General features: G+C 46.6%; 5 protein-coding genes and 1 long non-coding RNA gene across 7 annotated transcripts in view; 4 read left to right on the forward strand and 2 right to left on the reverse strand.

Annotated features, from left to right (window-relative positions):
• LOC103980445 (glycine cleavage system H protein, mitochondrial-like) overlaps nucleotides 1–231 on the forward strand; it is a 1,527-nt gene extending 1,296 nt beyond the window's left edge. Inside the window, exon 4 of the mRNA XM_009396873.3 lies at nucleotides 1–231. This exon is cut by the window's left edge and continues 123 nt beyond it. Coding sequence (XP_009395148.1) covers nucleotides 1–3 — 3 coding nt within the window. The 3' untranslated portion in view covers nucleotides 4–231.
• Nucleotides 232–3,267: 3,036 nt separating this feature from the next.
• LOC108953598 (uncharacterized) lies at nucleotides 3,268–6,349 on the reverse strand. Its single transcript, XR_010486218.1, has 3 exons — nucleotides 5,877–6,349; nucleotides 5,220–5,711; nucleotides 3,268–5,037 (listed from the first exon to the last, which is right to left on the reverse strand). It is a non-coding gene; the product is annotated as an uncharacterized LOC108953598 (long non-coding RNA).
• LOC103980435 (protein NRT1/ PTR FAMILY 7.3) lies at nucleotides 5,554–9,643 on the forward strand. Its single transcript, XM_009396861.3, has 5 exons — nucleotides 5,554–5,670; nucleotides 5,774–5,957; nucleotides 7,573–7,790; nucleotides 7,875–8,440; nucleotides 8,530–9,643. Exons 1-5 carry the CDS (start codon nucleotides 5,644–5,646, stop codon nucleotides 9,392–9,394), a joined length of 1,860 nt encoding a protein of 619 aa, XP_009395136.2. The 5' UTR covers nucleotides 5,554–5,643; the 3' UTR covers nucleotides 9,395–9,643.
• Nucleotides 9,187–12,530, reverse strand: LOC135610576 (transcription factor MAMYB-like). Its single transcript, XM_065105237.1, has 2 exons — nucleotides 11,486–12,530; nucleotides 9,187–9,318 (listed from the first exon to the last, which is right to left on the reverse strand). The coding sequence occupies exon 1, from the start codon at nucleotides 12,495–12,497 to the stop codon at nucleotides 11,511–11,513; it is 987 nt and encodes a 328-aa protein (XP_064961309.1). The 5' UTR covers nucleotides 12,498–12,530; the 3' UTR covers nucleotides 9,187–9,318; nucleotides 11,486–11,510.
• A 6,887-nt stretch (nucleotides 12,531–19,417) lies between these two features.
• LOC135609167 (WAT1-related protein At3g30340-like) lies at nucleotides 19,418–21,913 on the forward strand. 2 transcript variants are annotated; one of them, XM_065102262.1, is made up of 6 exons: nucleotides 19,420–20,199; nucleotides 20,273–20,335; nucleotides 20,396–20,512; nucleotides 20,579–20,993; nucleotides 21,381–21,532; nucleotides 21,601–21,913. In XM_065102262.1, exons 1-6 carry the CDS (start codon nucleotides 20,018–20,020, stop codon nucleotides 21,731–21,733), a joined length of 1,062 nt encoding a protein of 353 aa, XP_064958334.1. In that variant the 5' UTR covers nucleotides 19,420–20,017; the 3' UTR covers nucleotides 21,734–21,913. The 2 variants fall into 2 exon arrangements, with proteins under 2 accessions (XP_064958333.1, XP_064958334.1); XM_065102261.1 differs by having other exon boundaries at nucleotides 19,418–20,199; nucleotides 20,396–20,993.
• A 690-nt stretch (nucleotides 21,914–22,603) lies between these two features.
• Nucleotides 22,604–25,687, forward strand: LOC135609168 (nascent polypeptide-associated complex subunit alpha-like protein 1). The gene is made up of 4 exons (XM_065102263.1): nucleotides 22,604–22,762; nucleotides 22,949–23,030; nucleotides 24,603–24,736; nucleotides 25,127–25,687. Exons 1-4 carry the CDS (start codon nucleotides 22,685–22,687, stop codon nucleotides 25,466–25,468), a joined length of 636 nt encoding a protein of 211 aa, XP_064958335.1. The 5' UTR covers nucleotides 22,604–22,684; the 3' UTR covers nucleotides 25,469–25,687.
• Nucleotides 25,688–25,828: the final 141 nt, after the last annotated feature.

Below are 25,828 nucleotides of genomic sequence, written 5' to 3' on the forward strand. Positions count from 1 at the left end.
TAGAGCATGAAAATTAACTGATCCTGTGAAGGACCATAAACCTTCATGTTACTCTTTGGAGACTAGCTCTATTCTCTTCTATCTTGTTCTTGTTTCTGTTGTTGTCATTCCTGCTCTTCTTGCTGCTGTTTGGAAGATTCTGATGGGTGTCTGATTTCTCATGGCAAGACTATCTTTTAATGATGGACAAAAAAAAAAAAAAAGAGAGAGAGACTCTTTTAGCTTCTTAAATTTGAGAATTTGTGGTGTCTGAGCATATCATAAACTGCAGATTTATTAGTAATATTTGGGTTTGGCATCTGCAGAAACCTCTTTCTGGAAGCAAGCAAACTATTCCACCATTTTGATCTATTTTATGGCTGAAGAGATCTTGTAGTTTTGGCATTTGCCATAACTCTGAACTGAAGTAGAACTCAACCATAATCATGCACTTATAATTTCATTTTCACCCTAAAAGAGGTGCACAATCCTCAAATTATCTGAGAGGATCAGATCATGATTACTTAGATCAATTTTGCAGTATCTGGATTTGCATGTCATTGAGCACCTCTCTAAGTATCCCATATCTCAAAGATGATCTCAATCTTGAAGAAGATGTATCCAATTTCAGAACACAATTTAAAGCTCAAATCTGAATCAGTACATTCCAACACTTTATGCTCTAATCTTCCAAAGATGTTAAAGAAGTTCATGTTTTATTCGAAATCGAAAAAGAAAAAAAACAATAGGGATTGAACCCATTACTTGGGATTCCTGACCTAATGATAGTTCAAGTGATCTTCAACTCTTGGCATGAATCAAACTCCTATTTGATGAATTCTATATTCACATTTTAACTCAACAGATTCAACTTTATGATATAAAAGAAGATCCAAAATGTGAGTATAACATGCAGAAACCATGATCCAAACTGGTCCTAAGCTTCCCATCATTCAAAGACAAAGAAGTCCTCCTAATGGACACATCCGTATTCAGCTTGACTTCCTTCCCACTGCAGGCACTCATCACATCTTCTCTCATCTTTGCTCGGCTATCTGCCACACCAGTCAATTAGGCATCAAGATATCATTGCAGTTGCTAATCATGCAGCCAATCGGTCATCGTTTCAGTTCATCATCATACAGCGAGCTGCAGGCCAAGTCAATGGGATTGTCCATCAAGGTAACACCTCAATTATTGGCCATGTGTGCACAAGTGATGGTGCCTTGCACAGCTTCGCGCAAGCAAAAGCTACCACAGTGGCAATAGCACATCCCTTCTGACGAAGGCACCCTTCTTGGAGCTGGTACGCCAACGCCACGGACGGCCAAGAAAAGCACACCAAGGATGAGAGGTGTGGCGGAAGGCTTCCACTGTTGTGCACGCTTAGCCAAGACATTGCGGAGCATTAAACGCAGTGCGTAGTATTCACTGCAGCAATCATGCAATAGGTACCGTAATTAAGACAAACACCTTGTCGATGGGGTTTGCCGCTCCGAAGAAGGAGAGTAGCAGCCTTAATGGAAGGGAGGAAACGCGGACGGAAACAGTGCCCAGTTCCCAGCGGCATGATTTAGCTGACAACAAAAGGAATTTAAACGTGAGGAGCAAGTATAGATGAAGACGACAGATGACTCCCAGGGATGAGGTCATGACCAAGAACCAGAAGCTTGGCCTACCAATTGCGCTCATTCAACAAACACTTGGTGGACGAGACCGATCTCGATCTATTCAGTGTCCTCGAAGACATTGCATGGCCAGATCGATGTGTAAATCGCGTGGTGACACTGACACCTGACGTCGACTGCGCCGATCCGAGCTGGAGGCGTGGAAATTCACGGCCATGCAGTTTCAGATAAGGCTGCGATCGACGAAGAAGTCACGGGGTCGAGCTCGTCAGCATCAGCTCTGGCTTCTCGGACATGTCATCACACGGTCAGCTACAGGAGGCGGGCAGACAGCAGCAAAAGATGGTGGAGATGACAATGGCTGTCGGCGGCAGCCGTCACACACTTGTGCACACGGCGACGGAAGAGAGCGGTCGCATCCGAAGGCTCTCCCAAAGAGTCAAAAGGTCTGCGTGTTCCTACTTGTTGTTTCTTAGCCTCTGTGCTAATGAAGCCACAAATCATAGTTGTGGGTTATGTGAGAGAGATGTTGACCATAATCTTTCCATATAAAGACCATCTGACATTTCCTGATTTAACTTTGTATGTCCCATAAAAGAGGTTGTATTTTCCTAATTATTTATTTTATTATTTTCACCCTACAAAAATTATGAGTTTGAATCACCTTTTTATTTCACATAATATTTATATTATATATTTATTTGGGTTTATATTAAATACTTGAGTCTAAATCGATGTTACGATATAAATAAATAAATATATATATATATATTATGTACTCTTTTTTCGATAAATTAAAACTTTTAGGATAATCGATCGCCTAATCGAGTCATTTGTCATATTTTAAGCATGTTTTAGTCATTATTATAAATATGAATATGTTAATATGAGGTAGTGAAAACTACATGTGCATGAAAATTTTGGCTTGGATCGAACAATACAACTCTTCAATCATCGATGTTAACATTTGAACCTCTTTCAAAGAATAATAACATCTAATTCGTCATAATTTAAATCATTGTTCACGTTGAAAGAAAATTATGCATCAAACATTGAACCTCTGATCACATCAAACTTGGCAATCGACTGCGGTTTGGATCATCGTTCACGTCGGGAAGCTTTCATCCATGGAGGACGAACCTTCGAGCTCCTCCCATCCTTCCCGGAGAAAGTGTCTCTGCAACTTGCGAACGTGACCTCGGTCGACAGCGATGGATCATGGCGAAAGAGATATCGCCATGTTAGAAGTCGCCAGTGTGTGTCACACTCGAGGCAATGGTGCCATTCCCAGCTCTGCAAGCAAAAGCTCGATCCGGTGACAGCGACGTGCCCCCGTGTGACTCGTGCCATTACAAAGATCAATACTTTGTTAGGCAAAGTCGCAGCAAATCCGGAGAGACACTGGTCTGAGAACCCCTGCAACCTTCGGATTCAAGTAATGGGACGACGGGACCGGTGGATTGAGCACAGAGTGGGGCGACAATTGGTCGAACAGGTAGTGGCATGCACGACGCAAACCGATGGCGTAACGAAAACGAAGACCTCGGTGATCAATGATGAGCCGAGGAGAGATGACGGTGAGCTCAGTTCGTAGTTCATCGTATGGGGACATGGATGGCCCGTGGAAAGTCTTTGTCGATCCAACAACGAGGTAGAGAGGAGCATCTCGAAGAAGACCGTGGAAAAGGGTCGAATGGTGGTCTACAGCACGGTGATGGTGACGCTGCGCGTGCTAGTTGGACTCCGAGCTGTAAGTGTGGAAATCCTGGTAAGATCCCAACGAAGCTCGGAGGAAGCATGATCTCATTGTGCGCTTATAGATAAGATGTGATGCGTAGTGCGGCATGTCAGCAAAGGCTGCCGCTGATAAGTCAAACCATCGAGCTCCATACGAGCTACCGCTTCTCACACACCTCCAGTGGACGAGAACGAAAGAGACGATGGATCCAGTTCAGCAGCTACGAAGTGGAAGATCGACATGACCGAGAGCTTGGACCTTCGTCGTCGCGGAAAAGCCAGACAAGAGCGTACCTTTCGATTCAGAGCGCTGTAAAGCGAAGTCGAAATATCTGCAGAGAGACTCTTCCTGGTTCATGAATCCGAAAGAGAAAGGAAAAACGAATCACCTTCACATCGCTTTTGTCTTCTTCTGTTTGCTTCCTTGCGGACGAATTGCAAGTTTCTCTCCATGGAATTTTCTCGTCTTCAAGAAGCCAAATCCTCTGTGAGTTCCTGCAGAAGGTGATGTGGTGTTGATCCAAGAAATGTCTGCAACATATGCGAGGCTGCTACCCATACTTGATTTGACATTCTTTCAGGTTGAAGAAACATGGAAATAGGAAAGAAAAATCCAAGTCTCAGAAGAGATCCTCGCAGCTTTGATATCTTGCGAATCGAGAAGATGTAACATCATTCGTTCTAATTGCCTAAGCGCAAACCGATGACTCGTGGTGTGGGAATAGCTCCGGAGGAGAAACTTCCTCGTCAATAATTTAGATGACTGGCTTGCCGCTATCAAACTCTGCATCATGCGCAGCATTAATGGCACAAAGACATTCTTACTCGTCCTTCTTCCGGCTGTCGCAGGGTGACTTCCTTAGCTTTCACATACTTGGGACTGTCTCGAGAGCACAAACAATGGTGACCGAGAAAGAACTGTTGGGACTGTGGCTTAGCACGTTTCGAGCACCATGATGCTGCACGAAGTTAGGTTGTCAAGACAAGAACAAGTGCACGAGATCAAGTTGCAGACAACTGCAGTGGAATCATGACGGCACCATAGCCCTTTGCTTCTCTTCGAAAGTCAAAGAATGACCAGACTTTCCCATGGTGGTTAAATATCTTAATCTCATTGACAGAGACTAAAGCAAAAGCTATGGAGGTGCAAAGTTAAACTAGGCTACAAAATCTCTGCGATGCCAAACCACTATGTTGGTAGCCTATAAAGATGATTTGAGAGACCTCACCTCTTCTTCTCCGAGTCGACGATTCATGCCAAAACCAATGTGAAGTCTTGGCCTGCTAGCTAAGATTTTGGAAATGGTGGTAACAGATCTATCATCATGTCATGGAAAACGTTCCTGAAAAATGGTATGAGAAGGGCTCCACATCTCACTGTAGAACATGATTTGTATGAATCATGCTGAAGGTTGACCTTTATTTTCTCATGTTTCAGGAAATCCAGAGAACCATATGTGGTTTTTCAGACCGACAAGGTTGCACAGAGAAGACAACCCACCAAGAGAAATCAACATGCAAAAACCACCTACTTCTGAGCAACTAAGAATTCCTTTGATCAAGACCAAACATTAGAAACCAAGTTCTTACACACTGCAAATGCTTACACAGAGAGTGCCAATTTCTCAGTTTGAGACTATTCTTGTTCTTCCGTGGAGACACCGATAACCATAAAGTAATCGAATCTTCGAATCTGTTCACACAAATAGACAAAAGAATTAGAGTCAAGCCAATGTGTTTCGGCTCTACGATCGATACGCTGCTTATAAACACAAGTTCTTAGACATATAAGTTGCCAAGGTTTTCAAGGAGCTCACTATGCTGATTTCACATGCACAAAGAAGAAATGATTAATGGACACCAAACACAAAATACCTTTTTTTCTTCGGTATCGGATGCGGCTAAAACTCTTGCTATTCTAGTTAACTTGGAAAGCATCCTTTTTTTTTCGATGTCTGCTAAGAACTTGGAAGATGATTACCCTTCTCATGTAAATGTATCTGTCTTCTGTAGCTAAGCAAGTATCAAAATCCAAATGGATCACCTCTGTTTCCCTACCAACTTCAAGGCTTGTCATTTTCGGCTTCTTTTTGGCTTTGATTTGGCCATGTGGGCAAATCGCATCACATCATCCTCCTGAATTTCCAATCTCAACCATTGATGCATGTCCCTGACCTCTATAAATTCCCGTTCCCCCTCACTGCAATTTCTTCATTCAAGGCTCTCCTCTCTTCTCTCTTTCTTACATTCCACTCTTGTGCTCCTCTTATCGCTGTAATCTCCCTACTGTGGTGCAGCAATGGCCAGCTCCGAGAGATCGAAAATGGTCTGCACCTCTTCCACCTGCTTGCCGACCTCTTCACCTTCCTGTGACAATAGACAGGACAAATTGGCACGGTCAGACTAACAAAGTTGAGGTGCTACTGCAGGAAAAAGAGGAGAGAGCAATAGAAGTCGGCGTGGTGAAGAGCAGAAGTGATTCCTTGAATAAGGACGTAAACGGAGAGAAGGATGAGCGATATGAATACACACTTGATGGATCAGTGGACGCAAGGGGCAGGCCTGCAGCCAAAGGCAAGACAGGAGGGTGGGTGGCTGGAGCTCTTCTGCTAGGTAATCTATCTTTTCTCATGCTAAAATAATCTTCTGAATACAAGGTGATGACGAACTGTTGAAAATTCGTTGCAATCATGAGCTGACATCCTTCGTCTCCTTCTAGCCATTTTAAATGAGAGATGACGAAGTAAGCTCTGCTAGTTTGGTGCTCTTCCAACTTTGGTTCCACTCACACAAACAAATAAGATATATTCCAAAGAAACAAAAGCATCAGTTTTATTGGATTGGATCTCCATATCCAGGAGGTTGAAAGCATGAAAAGGATCAATATTTACTTTCTGAGGGAAAAGATCTATATCTTTCTCTTGTTTCAGAACAAGAAATTGTTTAGTGACACCTGAATAACACACAAAGAAAAGATCTATATCTTTCTCTTGTTTCAGAACAAGAAATTGTTTGGTGACACCTGAATAGCACACAAAGAAAAGATCTATATCTTTCTCTTGTTCCAGAATAAGAAATTGTTTAGTGACACCTGAATAGCACACAAAGAAAAGATCTATATATCTTTCTCTTGTTCCAGAACAAGAAATTGTTTGGTGACACCTGAATAGCACACAAAGAAAAGATATAATCTTTCTCTTGTTTCAGAACAAGAAATTGTTTAGTGACACCTGAATAGCACACAAAGATATATCAGACCACTATAAAACAACTTTAGAATGTATTCATGATCTTTTAGAAGCTATAACCAGACAACATAGTTTGATTAAAGCTGTGACAATCACCAGTGATGGATCTGTTTTATTCTGATGCCTGTTATTTTGCTGGAAGTTAACAATTCCCTGAAGTTTTTCTTCTGATTGCTAACTTTGGATCTCACTGAAGCTAAACACCAACTGGTCACTGATTAGTTCTAATTCATCTTGATTACCAAGACGATAACTGGCTCAGTTAGAATTCTGAGTGTAAACATATAAGTTCATCTAATCAATTATTAACTTCAGGACCACAGATGTGCATATGCTTCCTAGAGAAACAATAGATGTATTCTTGTCATCCTTCCTTGAGAAAAAGAGGAAATCGATGATGGATCTTTTGATGCCATCAGCGCAAGTAATATCCAGTAAAGATCACTGATAGAGATGCATGTTCTAAAGTGGGTCTCTGTGGTAGTAGAGGAACAATCTTACCAGGATATGATGCTGGCCAGATGATCTTTATAGGTAACTCCTTCACCAACTTCTTCACCAAACAGAAGTTAGACTTTTCCTGTAGACTTGCGTCTGGTAGATTCTTTGCTAGGCCTCCTGAGCTTGAGTTCCACTTGTCAATGAACTCGGCAAACAGGGAAGCATCAACATCACAGGGTCCTTGTCATTGTGCCACAGTCTGCAATCACAGCTGTGAATTCTTGAACCAGAATAGACTGACTTCTTTCTTTTAGATTCAAGAAAGACACATGACTCTGATGGTAAGCATATGTAGATTGTGCTCTTATGATCTAGAAAGAAAAATAATCAAGATCAACATCAATATACTTGGAAGAAACCCCTCAAACCAATGCCAAGGTGGCTAATCGTGACACAAACTTTATGCTCCAAACATCATCGATATATGTTTGAATGACCATTCACATACCGTGATCATAATAATGGTGATGTTGATGCAGTGAACCAGGGATTGGCGACGCTGGCGTTCTTCGGGGTGGGGGTGAACTTGGTGTTGTTCCTAACAAGAGTCCTGCAGCAGAACAACGCGGAAGCAGCTAACAATGTCAGCAAATGGACGGGCACTGTCTACATCTTCTCCCTTGTGGGCGCCTTCCTCAGCGACTCCTACTGGGGAAGATACAAGACCTGTGCCATCTTCCAAGTCATCTTCGTAATTGTGAGTCTGCATGCTTTCTCCTACTCCAAGAGCAATCACCGTGAGCAGCAGGCAGAAACTTACGGATTTGGTTTTGGATGACAGGGGTTGGGGTTGCTGTCACTGTCGACTTACTTGTTTCTTCTGAAACCCTCAGGGTGTGGCCAAGAGCACCTCCTGTGTGGGCCGCACTCGAGCATGGAGCTCGGAGTGTTCTACCTTTCGGTGTATCTCATCGCCCTGGGGAACGGAGGGTACCAGCCCAACATAGCCACCTTCGGGGCAGACCAGTTCGATGAGGAGGACCGCAGTGAGGCACACTCCAAGGTCTCCTTCTTCAGCTACTTCTACTTGGCCCTCAACCTGGGCTCCCTCTTCTCCAACACCTTCTTGGGCTACTTCGAGGACAAGGGCATGTGGGCTCTAGGCTTCTGGGCCTCTGCCGGCTCCGCCCTGGTCGCCCTCGTCCTCTTCCTCTGCGGGACGCCTCGCTACAGGCACTTCAGACCCGTCGGCAACCCCCTCTCCCGGGTGTGCCAGGTCGTCATCGCCGCGTCCAGGAAATGGAGGCTCCATATCCCCCTCGGAGGCTATGATCTGTACGAGGTGGAAGCCAAGGAGGTCTCCGCTGTTGCTGGCAGTAGAAAGATACTCCACACCCATGGCTTCAAGTATGTTTCGTCTCCCTTGTCTTGCGTGCATGGCATGCGCACCGGCTTCCATCTTCGTTGATCTAACTCGAGGTGATCTGCCGTCGTAGGTTCTTGGACCGAGCTGCGATCGTGGATCCGAGCAATGACTTCGTGATCCGAGAAGACATGTCGAGCGCTCGTGATCCGTGGCGCCTCTGCCCCATCACGCAGGTGGAGGAGCTGAAATGCGTGCTGCGGCTCCTCCCCATATGGCTCACCACCATCATCTACTCCGTCGTCTTCACGCAGATGGCCTCCCTGTTCGTGGAGCAAGGCGCGGCCATGAACACCACCGTCGCCGGGTTCCGCATCCCCCCCGCGAGCATGTCAGCCTTCGACATCGTCAGCGTCGCGCTCTTCATCTTCTTCTACCGCAGGCTCCTCAGCCCGTTGGTCTCGAGGCTGCGCAGGAACCCACGAGGGCTGACGGAGTTGCAGAGAATGGGGGTCGGCCTGGTCATAGCCGTCATGGCGATGATCTCCGCCGGGACGGTGGAGGTCTACCGGCTGAAGCACGTCTGCAGCGGCTGCGACGACGACAGCTCGCTGAGCATTCTGTGGCAGATCCCCCAGTACATGCTGATCGGGGCCTCGGAGGTGTTCATGTACGTGGGTCAGCTGGAGTTCTTCAACAGCCAGGCGCCGGACGGGCTGAAGAGCTTCGGCAGCGCGCTCTGCATGACCTCCATCTCCTTCGGCAACTACGTCAGCAGTCTTCTGGTGACCATCGTGATGGAGATCACGGCGAGGGGCGAGCGCCCCGGGTGGATTCCGGTCAACCTCAACAAGGGCCACATGGACAGGTTCTACTTCCTCCTGGCGAGCCTCACCGCCGCAGACCTCGTCGCCTTCGTGGCCTGTGCAAGATGGTACAAGTGCATCAAGTTAGAGGGAAGACACGATGATGATGACAAAGAGAACTCCAACGTCTAATGAACTACGGACACAGTACGGTGTAAGGCTGGTATGGATTAGATGGCAGTCATTTCATCCATCACTTATTCTTTCATTGATGCAAGACATTGGAGCGTGTCAATGGAGATGGATGGATCTGTTAGGGAGGCGAGGAGGAAGAAGATGATCCTAGCGAATGCGATTCCCTAACTTTTGTCTTATGACGCAATAGTGCAAGCATTGTAAATGCTAATATTATCAGCATTATAATAATACATCTACCAAATACGTGATGCACGGATGCAATACAAAATAGCGGCACCACCCTTTGATAACCGCGTGATGCTTACCACCCTCAGCTAGGTCAGAAGCAGCAGGCGGGGCCCGCTGAGAGAGGCGGGTATGGTTTGGTACATTGGGCAAGGAGGCCGAAGGGGCCCATCTTTTCGGATCCAGATCCGAGACCTGTTTCCCGTTAAGTGGCTCGACGACCCGCCTTCCTCCTCCGAGGATGATGCCATCGGCTCCCTCGCGAAGGAGGGCGGGAAACCCTAAAGGAGCTCGCTTTGATCGGGTCGGAGATGGCTTCACGCTTCGTTCTGCAATCTTTTATGGTTAGTGCTTCGAGATTTCGTTCGAGACTCGGTTCCTTTTATCGATGTCGTTCTTTGGTGACGGTTTTTTCTCCTCCGGATGCTGTTTGTTTTCGCACGAGATTTCAACTCGGTGAGGTTCTTCGGGAAACAATGGCGACCAAGAATCGTCTTTTTGTTCTTGCTTTCTTGGTTTGATCGACACTGTCCAAGATAGGCACAAGATTGATTGAGACCGATTGCTCAGACAATCACATTCCCCTGCTTGCACAGCCTCCTTTTCTCCCATCTGGAACTCTCAGTCTGGAACTTTCTTGTAGTTGTTTCATGAAATTTATTGCAGCCTTTCTGGTCTCGTTAAATTATTTAGTCAGAATCATACACAGTTTGCAGATCATAAATAAATTTGTATAATTGAGAGGATCGAGGATTAAACAGAACAAGAAGTCCATCCATCTAAAGAGATGGTTGGTAATAAGAATCAGTTTACTCTGATACAACTTGAGGTTAAGTCCTTGAAAATTTTGGCTACATTAAAAATGAAAAGGTAAATTGGAATGTCTAAAGATAAATTGGAATGCAAGCAAACCAGACAAGATCAGGAAAACAAAAGATTACAACAGGATCAGGTGAGCCATAGGCTTGTTCTTCAGTTCTTCACCTCAAGTTTTGATACAATTTTATGCTAGATTATTGAAACACACATGACACCATCAGTAAATGGGGATGTAGCATTGCTGAAATAAAGATTTCAGGAAGATCACTGAGGCCTCAATCAATCAGCAATTCAATTTACTGAAGTACAACTTGAGTAGGAGTGTCATCTTATCAGAGAGAGAAGAGTGAATAGGACTCCGAGAGAACATTTGCAATCCTGGAGAGGAGGAACTAGAACATCTACCACTTCTAGGTTTTGCAGTTGTTAACCAAAACTAGGTTTTGCAACATGTTGAAGGCTCATACAAAATAACATTGTTGATCATGAGAACTTGACTATACCAGCCTGCTGGAATCCAAAGATGCAGGAAAGACCATATTGCCTGATAGATAAGATATATAAACTGCAGAGATTCAAATGCCCATTCAAGATCTTCTTAGGTCCTCCTATAACCAGCAGTTCAATTCAATCAACTTGGATCCTTCAATACACTTCTCTATCATTTTTTAGATTAAATACAGAGATTCTAGTTGTTACTATTTGGATGGTCTAAACATTTTCATGATTCAAGCTACAATTTCCCAATGCATAGGTTGCACCTTTCACCAAAACATAGTTGACTCAAACCAGAGTTTGAAACCCTTCAATTCTCAAATACAAACTAGTTCAAGAAACCAGCCACCTGCAAAATTCTGTGTGAGATATCAAAGAACCATGTATCCATCTTATCACCTCATGATTTGTAGTTAGTGTTGCAAGTATTTGAAGCTGCAACAGAAGTATAATGGAAACAATCCTCATCCAGAGAACTCAATCATATTGATCATTGTCTGCTGTGGTAAAAACAAAAGAAGATATTAGTGATGAAAGTGAACATACCCAACCAACACCTCCAAGAATTGCTCTATACTTCAGTAGATTTGGAGCTCCGAAAGCTTTTCTTTAGCTCTGCAACCCTCTTCATGCAAGAGGCCTTCGACCTCCCCGGCACCGCTGCAGCTATCTTCTCCCACCTCATCGCGGCATCCTTGGGGAATGCCTTGAGCGCATTGAGGAGCGCAATATCCTCCCCTGAGCTCCAATTTCCGTTCCCTTCGCCATTGTCCTTCTTGGGATCACCATGCTCCATCAAACTCCCATCTTGCGGATGCGACTCTACCTCGACGGCTGCCACTCGTTTATCCACCGGTTTCCTCTGTTTCAAGAACTGCTGATATGGATCCCCAGCTGCGGGCCTCCTCTCCGACAACGATTTTGCGGTGTCTATCACGCTATCCAACCCATGCCGCCCTTGGAAAGCTTCAGCGATCCTCTCCCACCGTCTCGGCTCACCAACCGGATGCTTCGAGACCTGCTTCTTGAGAAGCTCCAAGTCCTCGTCCGTCCACTCCTTCTCTTCTTCCTGTTCTTTCCCCTTGTTGTCGTTCGCTGATCCACCGCCATTGACAAAGATCAGATCTTTATTCCTCTCCGCGGCTGCGGGTTTAGAGATGGTGGCAACCGGCGGAGGAGGCCCGTCGAGCTTCTGGGATCTGGTACGGCGGCCTTGGACCCGCCTCTTAGGTTCGTCGAGATCCGAGTAAGAAGGGGCGGGCTCGGGGTCGGGGAGGGGGTCGCCGTGGCCGACCCGTGCGTCGCCACCCGTCGCGGAGAGAGGTGCGAAGGGGCCGAGGGCAAGGGAGAGGGCGGCCCAGAGGAGGAGGGACGAGAGGATTTGAGAGCCAGAGAGAGAGAGGTAGGCGAGGAGGAGGAGCGCAGCGGCAACCGAGAGGCAAGCGGCGGCGTGGAACTTGCTGACCTTTCGGGTTTCGGCGGGTGCAGCGGCTGAGGAGGCGCCGGAGGAGGAGGAGAAGAGGAACCGTGGCCGCGCCTCTTCTTCGATGTAGTCCATGACGCGGTGTAGTCTGCCTCCGTTAGGTTTTGCCCGTTCATAATAACGGACATCCGAGCGCAGGTGGCAATGCACGTGCTTTGGACGTGACAGTCGATAGAAATTGGGCATAGCAATTTTCCATGCGCATGATATAATGTGCATTTGAACACCCCTGAGAATGTCGGGGGTGAAGTGGCATCTCGGATCGATGAACGCTTTCTTTTAAATCTACAAACGGCCATATCACCATGATAATTTTCAGGGGTGATTCGTGCTGCTGGCACTTCTCACATTTGGCTCGTAAGACAAACTTGGCGCTCATCGGTCCGCCGCTCAAGGTGCGCCACGTGGACTCGGGTGTCCGTCTTCCTCACTTCTGGGTGCAATATGGAGTCCGGGGAGTTAGGGTTTTCGCCTCACCTCTCTCGTTGCGAATCCTGCAGCAGTTTCGGGAACTCCTCTTGGATTGTCCGGCGGAGGTGCGCCACCGACGCGCCAAGTTCTCAATAATAAGATCTTTCTTGATGAAAAATCTTCCTACTCCCAGAAGGAAAAAATGGGTAATATTTGTTTGACATTTGGATAACCAGATCAGCAATCAACGAGATCGGAGGATATGGAGAACGACAGCTATAGCATTTTGCGCTTCATGTTCCCAATTATCGTTTGCCATCGTCGTGATCGATAAGGTATATTTTGGGTCCACCGCTAGATCAGCAAGAGTAGTACTCCCATGCACCGAGCCAGAATCCATATCAAAACGTTCCTCGATACGTCTCATCCCGGAAAGCTCAGGACAACGTCGTTCCGCTCGTCCCGAGACGGCAACCGTACAAAGGTACTATCTCACCCCTCGAGGATCGGTCGCCACGCCAAACCCGCGTACGATCGACCCTTGCACAGTAGTATAAAAACCCCTGGCTGGCATCCGGCCAAGGGAAAAAGAGAGAAAAAGAGAGACAAAAAACCAACCAAGCACTGACTTACTCGTTGAGGGGCCAAAGTCGATAACCACCCGACGATGCCCTTTTGTGCAGGAGAGCGGCCACCACCCGAGCCGTGACCATCCTGATCGAGAGTCACCAACCAGCAACCCGACCGAGAGACGCCAATCAACATTCCGATGCCAGCATCCCGTCCTACGAGCGTGATCGACCTCGGCAACCAGCTCAACCGACCGAAGATTCCCGACATCGACCCGCGAAATAAGCCATGCTGACTCACCAGCCATGACACATCAATTCATCAACATTTTTGGCGCTAGAATGAGGGCCATGTCGTAGGAGCACCCCATAGGAGTTCCCCCCAAGGGAGAACCACCGATCGGCCACCCCCCTTCGGGACTCGGGGATCCGCCCCTCCCTGTCCTCAAAGACGGGGGGATCCCGGCCTCGACACTAGATCGCTACTGGCTCCTGTTTAATGATCCGGGGCTCTCTCCCCCCGGATATACCACAGGACCCTCGGTCGTTTCGCCCGAGGCGTTCCTCAGCTTGCCTAAGCAAGTACAAGCCTTGGCGGGAATGATGCAAACGGTCGTCTCGCTCATGCCACAGATTGTGCAACTAGCGGCTCCCCCAACCGACCCGATGCAGCAAAGGACGAGCAGGGAGCGACTCGGGATGGGAGAAGCCCGAGAGCAGACAATAAACCCGAGAGGCCTACCCGAGCATAGCACACCCGCACCCTACCGGATCGCTCCGCCCCACTCCGAACCTGATACCATATCGTCCGACTCGACAGATGACTCATTTGGGATCCAACTGTCCATGGTCAATCGACACCTGGATGAGTTCCAGCATGAATTCCAAAAGTCGCGGGGTGAGACGGGCGAAGGCAGCTTGGGTGGATCCCCCTTTACTCAGGAAATACAGGATAAGCCTGCACGACTCAACTTCAGTCTACCGGCATTGGAAACGTACGACGGTGGCTCCGACCCCACAGAGCATGTCACCGTGTTTCGGACTCAGATGGCCCTTTACGGCACCTCTGATGCCCTGATGTGTCGGGCATTCCCGACCACCTTCAGAGGACCGGCACGAGCATGGTTCAGCCGACTACGCTCGTTCTCGGTCTCATCCTTTGATCAACTCGCAAGGGAGTTCAAGCAAAACTTCCTGGCCAGCGTGCAACCCAAGCCTTCCATCGCCACCCTGCTCGCGTTATCTTAACGCAAGGACGAATCGCTCTCCTAATTCGTGGCACGCTTTGCCGCTGAAATCCAAGGATTCCCGGACGCTCACCCTTCTTTGATCATGTAGGCATTTCTGATGGGCTTGAGGCCCTCGAGATTCTTTTGGTCGTTGATTGAGAAGCCGCCCACGACCATCCCCGAGATGCTACAATGCGCCAACCAGTACATCGCCGCCGAAGCCCTAATGGTAGGGAGGCGTGAGGACAACAAGAGGTCGAGGATGGAGCAGGCCCGAGAAGCGGCTTCGGCGCCACCATCGCAACCTCGCAGGAGGCCCGATCGGCTCGACCTATTACTCCCGAGCCCCCGCCTCTGCCTCTGAATACGTCCCGTACCGAGATCTTTCTCCATATCAGGGAGAAAGGTCTCTTACGCCAACCCAATCCCCTGAAGGCCACTCACAAGGACCAGTCTAAATATTGCAGGTTCCATCGGGACTACGACCATGACACGGAAGATTGCCACAACCTCCAAAATCAAATCGAGGAACTAATCTGAAGAGGTCATCTCGGGCGCTACCTCAAGGAACCAGGAGAAGCAACTCTGCGCCCCAAGGGACCTGTCGAGAAACAAATCGACGTCATTACCGGAGGACCGACGACCGACGGCAGCAGCTCAACGGTATGGAAGGCTTATGCGCGAAGCACGGTAGAAAAACGCCCCAGACCCGAGTTCGAGCCCGAAATCACTTTCGGAACCAAGGAGGTTGAACGCTCCCATCACGACGACGCTTTGGTGATCCCCATCCGGATCGCCAACGCTCAGGTTAAAAGAGTAATGGTTGACATTGGGAGCTCTACCGACATGCTGTACCTCGACGCCTTCAAGAAGCTCGGCTTGACCAATGAGGACCTCACTCTCATGAACTCAATGCTCACCAGATTCACCGGAGATTCCATCTCCGCGCTCGGGACCACCACACTCCCCGTTACCATTAGGGAAGAGCCGAGAGCCAAGACGACAATGACTACCTTCATGGTAGTCGATCTACCCTCGGCCTACAATGTCACCCTGGCGCGCCACCCAACAACTCACCAGTCCTAAACCTGAGCTCGAAATCAGTCACTCGGCCAACAGGTCCAATCTTTACCCGAGTCACGCAGCTCGGCCCCCGACTTGCAACTTGCCAGTCCTAAACCTGAGCCCAAGATCAGTCACTCGGCCAACAGGTCTAGTCTTTACCCGAGTCGCGCAGCTCGGCCCCCGACTTGCGACTCGCCAATCTGAAACCTAAGCCCGAGATCAGTCACTCGGCCAACAGGTCCAGTCTTTACCCGAGTCGCACAGCTCGGCCCCCGACTTGCAACTCGATAGTTTTAAACCTGAGCCCGAGATTAGTCACTCGGCCAACAGGTCTAGTCTTTACCCAAGTCGCGCAGCTCAGCCCCCGACTTGCAACTTGCTAGTCCTAAACCTGAGCCCGAGATCAGTCACTCAGCCAACAGGTCCAATCTTTACTCGAGTCATGCAGCTCGGCCCCCGACTTGCGACTCGCCAGTCTTAAACCTGAGCCTGAGATCAGTCAATCGGCTAACAGGTCCAGTCTTTACCCGAGTCGTGCAGCTCGATCCCTCGACTTGCGACTCGCCAGTCTTAAACCTGAGCCCGAGTTCAGTCACTCGGCCAACAGGTCCAGTCTTTACCCGCGTCGCGTAGCTCGATCCCCTGACTTACGACTCGCCAGTCTTAAACCTAAGCCCGAGTTCATTCACTCGGCCAACAGGTCCAGTCTTTACCCGAGTCGCGCAGCTCGATCCCCCGACTTGCGACTCGCCAGTCCTAAACCTGAGCCCGATATCAATCACTTGGCCAACAGGTCTAGTCTTTACCCGAGTCGTGCAGCTCGACCCCCGACTTATGACTTGCCAGTCTTAAACCTGAGCATGAGATTAGTCACTCGGCCAACAAGTTCAGTCTTTACCCGAGTCGCGTAGCTCAATCCCCCGACTTGCAACTCGCCAGTCCTAAACCTGAGCCCGAGATCAGTCACTCCACCAACAAGTCCAGTCTTTACCCGAGTCGCGTAGCTTAGCCCCCGACTTGCGACTCGCTAGTCTTAAACCTGAGCCCGAGATCAGTCATTGGGCCAACAGGTCCAGTCTTTACCCGAGTCGTGCAACTCGATCCCCTGACTTGCGACTCGTCAGTCTTAAACCTAAGCCCGAGTTCAGTCACTCGGCCAATAGGTCCAGTCTTTACCCGAGTTGCGCAGCTCGATCCCCTAACTTGCGACTCGCCAGTTCTAAACGTGAGCCCAAGATCAGTCACTCGGCCAATAGGTCCAGTATTTACCTGAGTCACGCAGCTCGATCCCCCGACTTGCGACTCGCCAGTCCTAAACCTGAGCTCGAGATTAGTCACTCAGCCAACAGGTCCAGTCTTTACCCGAGTCACACAGCTCAGCCCCCAACTTGCGACTCGCCAGTCTTAAACTTGAGCCCGAGATCAATCATTCGGCCAACAAGTTCAGTTTTTACCCAAATCCCGCAGCTCGATCCCCCGACTTGCGACTCACCAGTCTTAAACCTGAGCCCGAGATCAGTCACTCGGACAACAGGTCCAGTTTTTACCTAAGTCGCACAGCTCAATCCCTCGACTTGCGACTCGCTAGTCTTAAACCTGAGCCCGAGATCAGTCACTAGGCCAACAGGTCCAGTCTTTACCCAAGTCGCGTAACTCGATCCCCTGACTTGCGACTCGTCGGTCTTAAACCTAAGCCCGAGTTCAGTCACTCGGCCAACAGGTCCAGTCTTTACCCGAGTCGCGCAGCTCGATCCCCCAACTTGCGACTCGCCAGTTCTAAACCTGAGCCCGAGATCAGTCACTCGGCCAACAGGTCCAGTATTTACCCGAGTCGCGCAGCTCGATCCCCCGACTTGCGACTCGCCAGTCACAAACCTGAGCCCGAGACCAGTCACTCGGCCAACAGGTCCAGTCTTTGCCCGAGTCTCACAGCTCGATCCCTCGACCAGCGACTTGCTGGTGTCATCCTATCTAGGCCCAACTACCCGGCCAACAGTTCCAACCCTTCTCAAAGCATAAGGCGCCGCCCGCCGAGCAGCCCCACGACGAGCCAGGCCGACTTCCCCTCACAAGCAATCAATACATCTGCGACACTCCGACCCAGGCGCGCCCTTTCGCAAGGACCCCACGGCATGCCCACATCATCATTTTGATCCTTTACAAATTACAACCTTTTTTAGTACAGATTTAGGGAGCATGTATACTGAAAACTAGTCCACATTGCATTCTGCTGAATTCTAAGAAATATGCTTAAGTTGGACCAGAAATATGGCAGAGGATGATGCTATAATTCTCATGGCATATAGGTCAACCTGGCAGAATTCTCACCCAAGCAGATCTCCTTAGCTACGTGCTATTAGATGAGGACAAAGAGTAAATATCTTTTATCACATTTCACAAATTCCTTCATCCATTTAGTTTGCATCATGCATTAGCTTTACAGGAAAGAGTAATTATCTGTAATATAAGGAGATTCTATGGTGTACATATCCATCACAATCTTTCCTGACATCACTCCACTCAGTTATTTTTCTACTTTTTTTTTTTGAACTCTTCTAAGCATCCAATACTCCGAACGGCGACAAGAATTCCTTATGCAAAGGAGTGGTACAACCAGGCTACTTTTCTGACAATGTATTGCCATTTTTTGACTGGCAATTTATTGATAACTAGGCTTTTGTAATGTTTATCTTTCTTGTCAGTAGCAAAGATTTTTTTTTTTGTTGTTGTCATGTTGTAGTTAAATTTTATCACCTGGTAATCTTAGGATGTGAAATTGTTCTTATTCACTATGATGATGTAGTACCAACCCATGTAAAGACTAAATGAGATTTTGAAACTAAACTCGTTTGGTGATATAATGTGACAATCACTGAATTATGCAAATTTCTCTCTTCATTCAACTCAGTAATAGTATGTTCTGAAGGATCTGCACCAATGGCCACTATATTTATGTAAAAGCCACATCTTTAAGTTTATTATAATGTTGCTAAGGTGAAGCAACATCTTGGTGATTTCCTTTTTGGAAGTGATTCTTGTAAACATATATGCTTTCAGAGAGATAGTGAAAAGCTAGCTAGGTGGAACAATAATGTCATCTGATAGTGTATCCTAAGAAATAAATTGCCAGCTCAACTGGTACATGTTTGATTTACTTTGTTCTGCCTATGTGTTTAAAGATGAATACTGAATTAAGAAGCCTGTGGTGTTCAAAACACAATCCAAAAGCTTATGTGTTCTCCTCCTTACATTGTGCATTTATTCATGTGTTGTTCTTCATTTTCTTTATGATTTTGGAACATGATTCATAGATTCTACATTTATATGTTAATGCTTTTATTTGTGCAGTACAAGCGTTCTAATGCACAACAAACGAAAAGTCGAAACACTAGCTTACAGCTTTGGAGTGATGGGTTTGCTTTAGATTCCTTCAAGCATCATATCTGCTGTGCCTTTACAACTTCCTCTCTTCTCCATCAATATTTACAGAAACTGAGAATTTTCCTTGTTTCCACATGCCGCATATATCAACTCTTTTTCAAGTCCAATCTGTCCTTCACTGGTATTGTGAGCATCAAATGTGCGTCTTACTTTTCTCTCTGTTCTTTGTTTTCTCCAGATTCAACCAGTAAAATTGCTCCCTTTATCAAATTGTTTTGCTGCAGAACGTGTGTATTAGTATTGCCGGTGATGTCTGATTCCCGCCGGCTGAATACGCCAAGGGCTCGCCGCCATTCTGACGACGCCGTCACGTGCCGGTCGACCTCGCCCTCGCCATTATCCTCATGGAATTTGCCGAAAGAAGAGAACAACTCCCGGTCGATACATTGTACCATGTGGGCGAATTGCCCGCTGCAACACTTCCCATCATGGGGAGCGCATCGATGCTTGAGGAGACCAAAGCTCCCATTCCCGGAGATGCCAAGCCTTCAGTCTCAAGGACAGAGATGAGAGAATTACACCGTTGCAAGATCTTCGTGCACGTACTGCAGCTGCATGCTAATGCACTCGAACGGAGATGGGTGAGCGTCAGAACTCGAGAACAGTAAAAGCTTCACGCCGTCCAATGATGGAACAGGGGAGAAGCATCATAGAGGGAACATTTCGGCACCCAGAAGAGAACGTGGAATTCCACCAGCAAATAATGCTCGAATCAGCACGCCGTGAAGTATTTGGTGCCGCTTCGATGTGCGGCATGTGTCGTTCTCGTGCAGATATCAGCGGTGGAAGAGTAGATTTCCAATGGCGATGCGTTCCCGCTCCCCGGCGGGCATAAATAGCCCGGCTCTGATGGCCAACTCCTCAAAGCCCGGCACACGACATGGCCTATTGGATCGAGTGGAGACCGGTGCTGGTGATGCTGGCGGTGGACGTCGTGTTTGCGGTGATGAACACGATGATCAAGAAGGCGATCGACGAGGGGCTGAACAGGCTGGTGCTGATCACGCTCCGGCAGCTGGTCGCCACTCTGTTCATGGCTCCCATCGCCTTCTTCCATGAGAGGTACAGAAAACACCCTCACTGACTCAAACGCTTCTTCTTGAGAGTGCTCATCTTCAGCGGTTGGTGATGGCAGGAAGACGAGGCCGAAGCTGACGATGGAGATCTGTGTGTATCTATTCTTCAGCGCCTTGCTCGGGTAACTCAGTGACTGATCCCTCGTTCAAAGACTGTTTTCACTCGGTAATTTCTACTGCAGGGCGCCTCTGACCCAGTATCTCTTCTACCTTGGAATGCAATACACGTCGGCGACGTTTGCATGTGCTTTCCTCAACATGGCTCCTGTCTTCACCTTCCTCATATCATTAGCCCTGCGGTATTCTTCTGCCTCCGAAGTACAGCAAACAAGAAAATGTATCGAATCCAATGCTTGTGCATGCAGGATGGAGTATCTGAATCTGAAGACCAAACCAGGGATCGCAAAGACGCTCGGAACATTGCTGTGCCTGATAGGCGTGATTGTGCTGACATTGTACAAGGGTGTAGCCTTGAACAGCGACGCATCGCCTCGATCGACGGCACCGGAGCCGCAGCAGTCGTCGCCGGACGCCACGGACTACACCTCAAGGAAATGGCTGATGGGATCCGTTGCGCTGCTTGCTGGTTCTTTCTGCTGGTCCGCTTGGTTCCCTCTCCAGTCCAAGGTCGGCAAGAAGTATCCGGCTCTCTATTCCTGCACTGCGCTAGTGTTCTTCCTCAGCTTCCTGCAGGCGGCTGCCATGAGCGTGGCCGCAGAGAGGAGCCTCTCCGTGTGGCTGTTGCAGAAGAAGATGGAGATCGCCACCGTACTGTTTGCGGTAAGCAACAACCCTTGGCAGCAAAGTATGCCTGCATGCATGCATGAATGATCCTTGATCTCTGCTTGATCCCATGAGCAGTGCCTGCAGAAGGTATTCTCTGGAATCGAACAAAAAGATTAGTCACGAGAAATGATAATGTCAGCACATCGACACATCAGAAGCTGACTTTATGATCAAGAAAGCTAGGGTTTTTCTGGTCTAAGCTAATGAGAAAAGCTTTGCACACGTTCTCCTGCAACGTTGTAAAGCGATGTCGAAGGCATTCTTTGGCAGACAAAACTGACAATGGGAATATATGCTGCCGGTGGAGCTGACTTCACCATGTATGATGCAGCAGCTTCGTGCCTTGAGCTCCTAAGAACCTGTTTCTTCCTGCTGTTTTAGGGGTCCATGGGATCTGGACTCGGCTTCTTGGCCATGTCATGGTGCGTGGAGCAGACAGGGCCGGTGTTCACTGCGGCGTTCACGCCGCTCGTGCAGATCATCGTTGCGGGCATCGACTGCGCCGTCCTCCATGAACAGATCTACCTCGGGAGGTACCCACATGCTGCTGCCACCTTCCTGCTTTCTCTATCAACAGTACTGATACTTTTCTATATGGCAGTGTTCTGGGATCGGGTCTGGTGATCGCCGGCCTCTACTCATTGCTGTGGGGTAAGAACAAGGAACCTGGTATCCGTGAAGCCAAGCCAGCAGAAGGGAATGGGGAGAACCAAGTGCAGATGCAGACAGCGTGAAGAACCAACATCTTCTTCTCTTTAGCTTTCCCAAAAGGCTTACTGTGCGGCTTTTAGCTTGCGATGCATACATAGATGCTTAGAAAAGGAGAGAGGCCGTCTTTTTTGCTTGGATGATGTAAGTTTCTGGCCATGGAGGGGAGGGGGAACAATGTTCAGCTCACACTGCCATGCCCACTGTGCTTCTCTTTTCTTTTGACACTGTAGTTAGCAGAACTATTCATTTCCATTACCATTACTGTATATATATATATATATATATATATATATATATATATATATATATATATATATATATATATATATATATATATATATATATATATATATATATGTGTGTGTGTGTGTGTGTGTGTGTATATATATATGAATGTATATATGTGTATATATATATATACACACATACATATATACATACATATTTATATACATATATATATATATATATATAATTTGAAATTTTCATTTCATTGAATATCTAAAGGAACATATTATTATATATATATATAATGATACTTAAGTTGTAAAAAAAGATAATATATGCATATATAGAGAAAAATATTTGCTTCGAAACACCTTTGCTATGAATCAATTTCTCTTGGTAAGAAGAGATATTATGGAAATTAAAATGTTTATAGTTTTAAATTACTGAAAACTCTAATATTTTGATTTTTCTTTGGAAAATACCAGTGTATTATATTAAGATAAAGTGCACAAAGCACCACAAATGCTTTAATAGGTTTGGGTTCAATCAAATTTCCACCCCGGATTGGGTTCGGTTAACGGACTCAGGAGTCACGTGCAATGCACGTGACGTGATCCCCAGGGTAGCGACGGATATCACTATAAAAGCCCACTTCTCCTCACGGCCTCCGTTTGCGAGAAGAGAGATCGCTGTGGTAGTGACGACGCTCCTACTCTCATCCTCCTCAGCAAAACCGCATCACTGCCATGCCAGGCCCAAAAATGGTGGAAGACGAGACTAAGGACAACGAAAACATCGCATCCCTCAAAGAGGAGCTGCTCAAGGTCCTCCACCTTCCCTTCTCCTTTTACCTCTCTCTCACGTCCTTCCTTTCTCTTTTTGATTTGGAGTGGTATAGGGTTTGTTTGATGCACTGAAATCGAAATTTTTGCTTATTTGGTGCCAATTCTTTAATTCTCATATGTTAGCATTAGCTAGTGATAAAGATGTGATCTTTGATTTTGTTTCAGGAAGAAGCTCCCATCGTTGACGTAGAGGATGAAAAGGATGGCGAGGACGATGACGATGAGGATGACGACGATGAGGTCGGAGGTATATTTTACTTTACTCTTGTTCGCTTTGGCTGCAAATCTCTCTTCTTGATTGGGTTTTAGAGTTTATGCTTATGATTCTATTAGTTTGGAGGGTGAGGAGAGACGGCCGATGAGTTGGATTAGACTTGAGCTCGTCAGGTTATATTGGATATGGAACTCATAGCTCCAATCGCCCAGATCGGAGAATATATAGTTTATCTCGACCAGATTCATTCAGTACATTCTCAGTTTCTTCATATGTTCTGATAAATTATGTGTTCTGGTCATGTTTACTTATTCCAAGATTTAATTTGTGTGGAAGATAGATTAGTTGAATGTGGATTCCTCACCAACTAAAGTTGTTTCTTTTTTATATTTTGATTAACGACTTAATAGTTTTGCAACAAACTGAGATTAATTCTCCAAGGAATAGTTTGTCCATATTAAGTTAATGTTATATGATCTGAGACGTTTAAGCTTTTGGTTGAATTTCCATTTGTTTGGGTGTTTAGTATTTATAATAAAGAGTATGTTTCTTGTACTTTCTTTTGTCCAAATAATTGCTGCGTGACTTCAAATCACAACAATCTGCAGAAATGACTATATAAATAATTGCTAGATGGTTTAGACATTCATCTTCAAATGAAGTCTTATTTTGTAATTAGAAAATCTGCAGTTAGGTTGGTGGCTTTGGTTAAGCTAACAATATGTTTCACAAATGTTCTTCATGAGTCCTTATCGCATCATAAGCAAGGTTTTTAATTTCGAATGATATCGCCCAGTATCGGTCCGCCAGCAAATCGGTACGCGGACCACCCGCTATCGAGCAGTACCGTCGATTGGGGCTGTTTTCGCCCCATTACCACCCGAAATCGGTCAGTGACGGTCAAAGGAAGCAGAGGGAGAAGAAAAGGAAGAATCTGGAGATCTGACACTACTCTTCCTCGACGATCCCGATCTATCGCCGCCCTCCCTCGCAGGACGCCGCAGATGATATGTCACCTCCTCGTCTGAGGCGACGACGCCTCGGCATCGTCGGCGACTTCTCCTCATCCACGTGGGGAGAAGAAGCTTCAGCGACGTCACCAAGGCTTTGCGGGGAGAAGAAACCATTTCTTCTCCCCACGTGGGCAGAAGAAATGACGTAACGTCGTCGAGGCATCATCAGCGACTTCTCGCAAGGAGAAGAAACCACCGAGGCTTCGTAAGGAGAAGAAATTGAGCAGAAGAAATCGTTTATATATATATATATATATATATATAGCGTACTGCTCGGTAGACTCGTATCGTACCATACCGAGCTGAACTCGATACTTCGGTACGATACGAAATTACGAACCTTGATCAAAAGATGAAATGGATGTGACTTATTATTCAATTTTTGGATTTAATTACCTCTTGTTTCCCTCATATTCCATTTTTTGGATTTGTCTTCAAGTCCATATTATCTTGCAGCATAAATCGTTGAACGCTTTTTTAATGTGACGACGCCAGTTAGATGAAGTATATGGTTCATGACAATGTCTTAGATGAACATTTTTCTCTGCATTTGTGATGGCTGTTAGGGTAATTTCTTCCTTCTTTCTATCAGGAGAACAAGGACTTGGTGCCAACGAGAACTCTAAGCAAAGCAGGAGTGAGAAAAAAAGCCGCAAAGCAATGCTGAAGTTAGGGATGAAACCTGTCACCGGTGTCTCCCGAGTTACCATAAAGAGAACAAAAAATGTAAGCCAGCCAGATTTGCTTGCATGCTATTTTGGAAGGATGTACCCTAATAAACTTGTGTTAAGAACTGAACAATGTGCTGGGCAGAGACTAAAACTGGAGAAAAAAATTCATTAATTTCCCATTTGTGATACTGCAATAGATATAAACTGCCATCTGCTTTGCCGTGTCATGCTTTTAACAACTAATAGAATCTTTGGCTTGCTTGGTGTCATCTAGTAATGACCTGGATATAGATTCTTGAGATTATTTGTCAACTAATACTGGGTTCTTGTGTACAATTTGATCTTTTAAATCAAACCCTTTATGCCCTCTTTGTATATGTTGTCATGTGTCTAAGAAATTAATAACTAATCATTAGACTCTTTGTGTTTTCATTGTACATTGCAGATTCTGTTTGTCATATCCAAACCTGATGTTTTCAAGAGTCCAAACTCCGAAACATACGTTATATTTGGTGAGGCGAAGATCGAGGACTTGAGCTCCCAACTGCAAAGCCAAGCTGCTCAGCAATTCAGGATGCCAGATCTCAGCAATGCAATGGCCAAGCCGGATGAATCTGCAGCTGCAGTGGTCGATGAGGACGAGGAGGATGTTGATGAGACTGGAGTCGAGCCTCGTGACATTGAACTTGTTATGACACAAGCTGGTGTGTCCAAGGGGAAGGCTGTTAAAGCACTCAAGGCTCACGATGGGGATATTGTTGGTGCTATCATGGATCTTACTGCCTAACAAATGGTTGTCTGATACAGCTTCAAACTCGATTCTGTTCAATCAGAGTGCGCTCTCATCAAGTTTTCTGATTCATTCGGCTTAAAAGTTGGGATAATGTAAGCTCCATCTTTTTTACTCTCTGCTAGATGTTTTGTCTAAACATCTATCTTATCGAACACAGATTCTCTTGTTGCCTTTCTCATTTTCAACCTGAAGACATTTTGAGGTTTACTTCAAGTTCCAAAGGAAAACTGTCTTGATTCTCTTATGTATGTATGTATGTATGTATGTATGTATGTATGTATGTATGTATGATCATGATGCCATACATACATGCATACATGGTCATGATGCCATAGTTCAAGAACAAGGCCCCTG

The sequence above is a fragment of the Musa acuminata genome, chromosome BXJ2-4 (genome assembly GCF_036884655.1).
Source record: "Musa acuminata AAA Group cultivar baxijiao chromosome BXJ2-4, Cavendish_Baxijiao_AAA, whole genome shotgun sequence".
NCBI classification, from domain to species: Eukaryota; Viridiplantae; Streptophyta; class Magnoliopsida; order Zingiberales; family Musaceae; genus Musa; species Musa acuminata.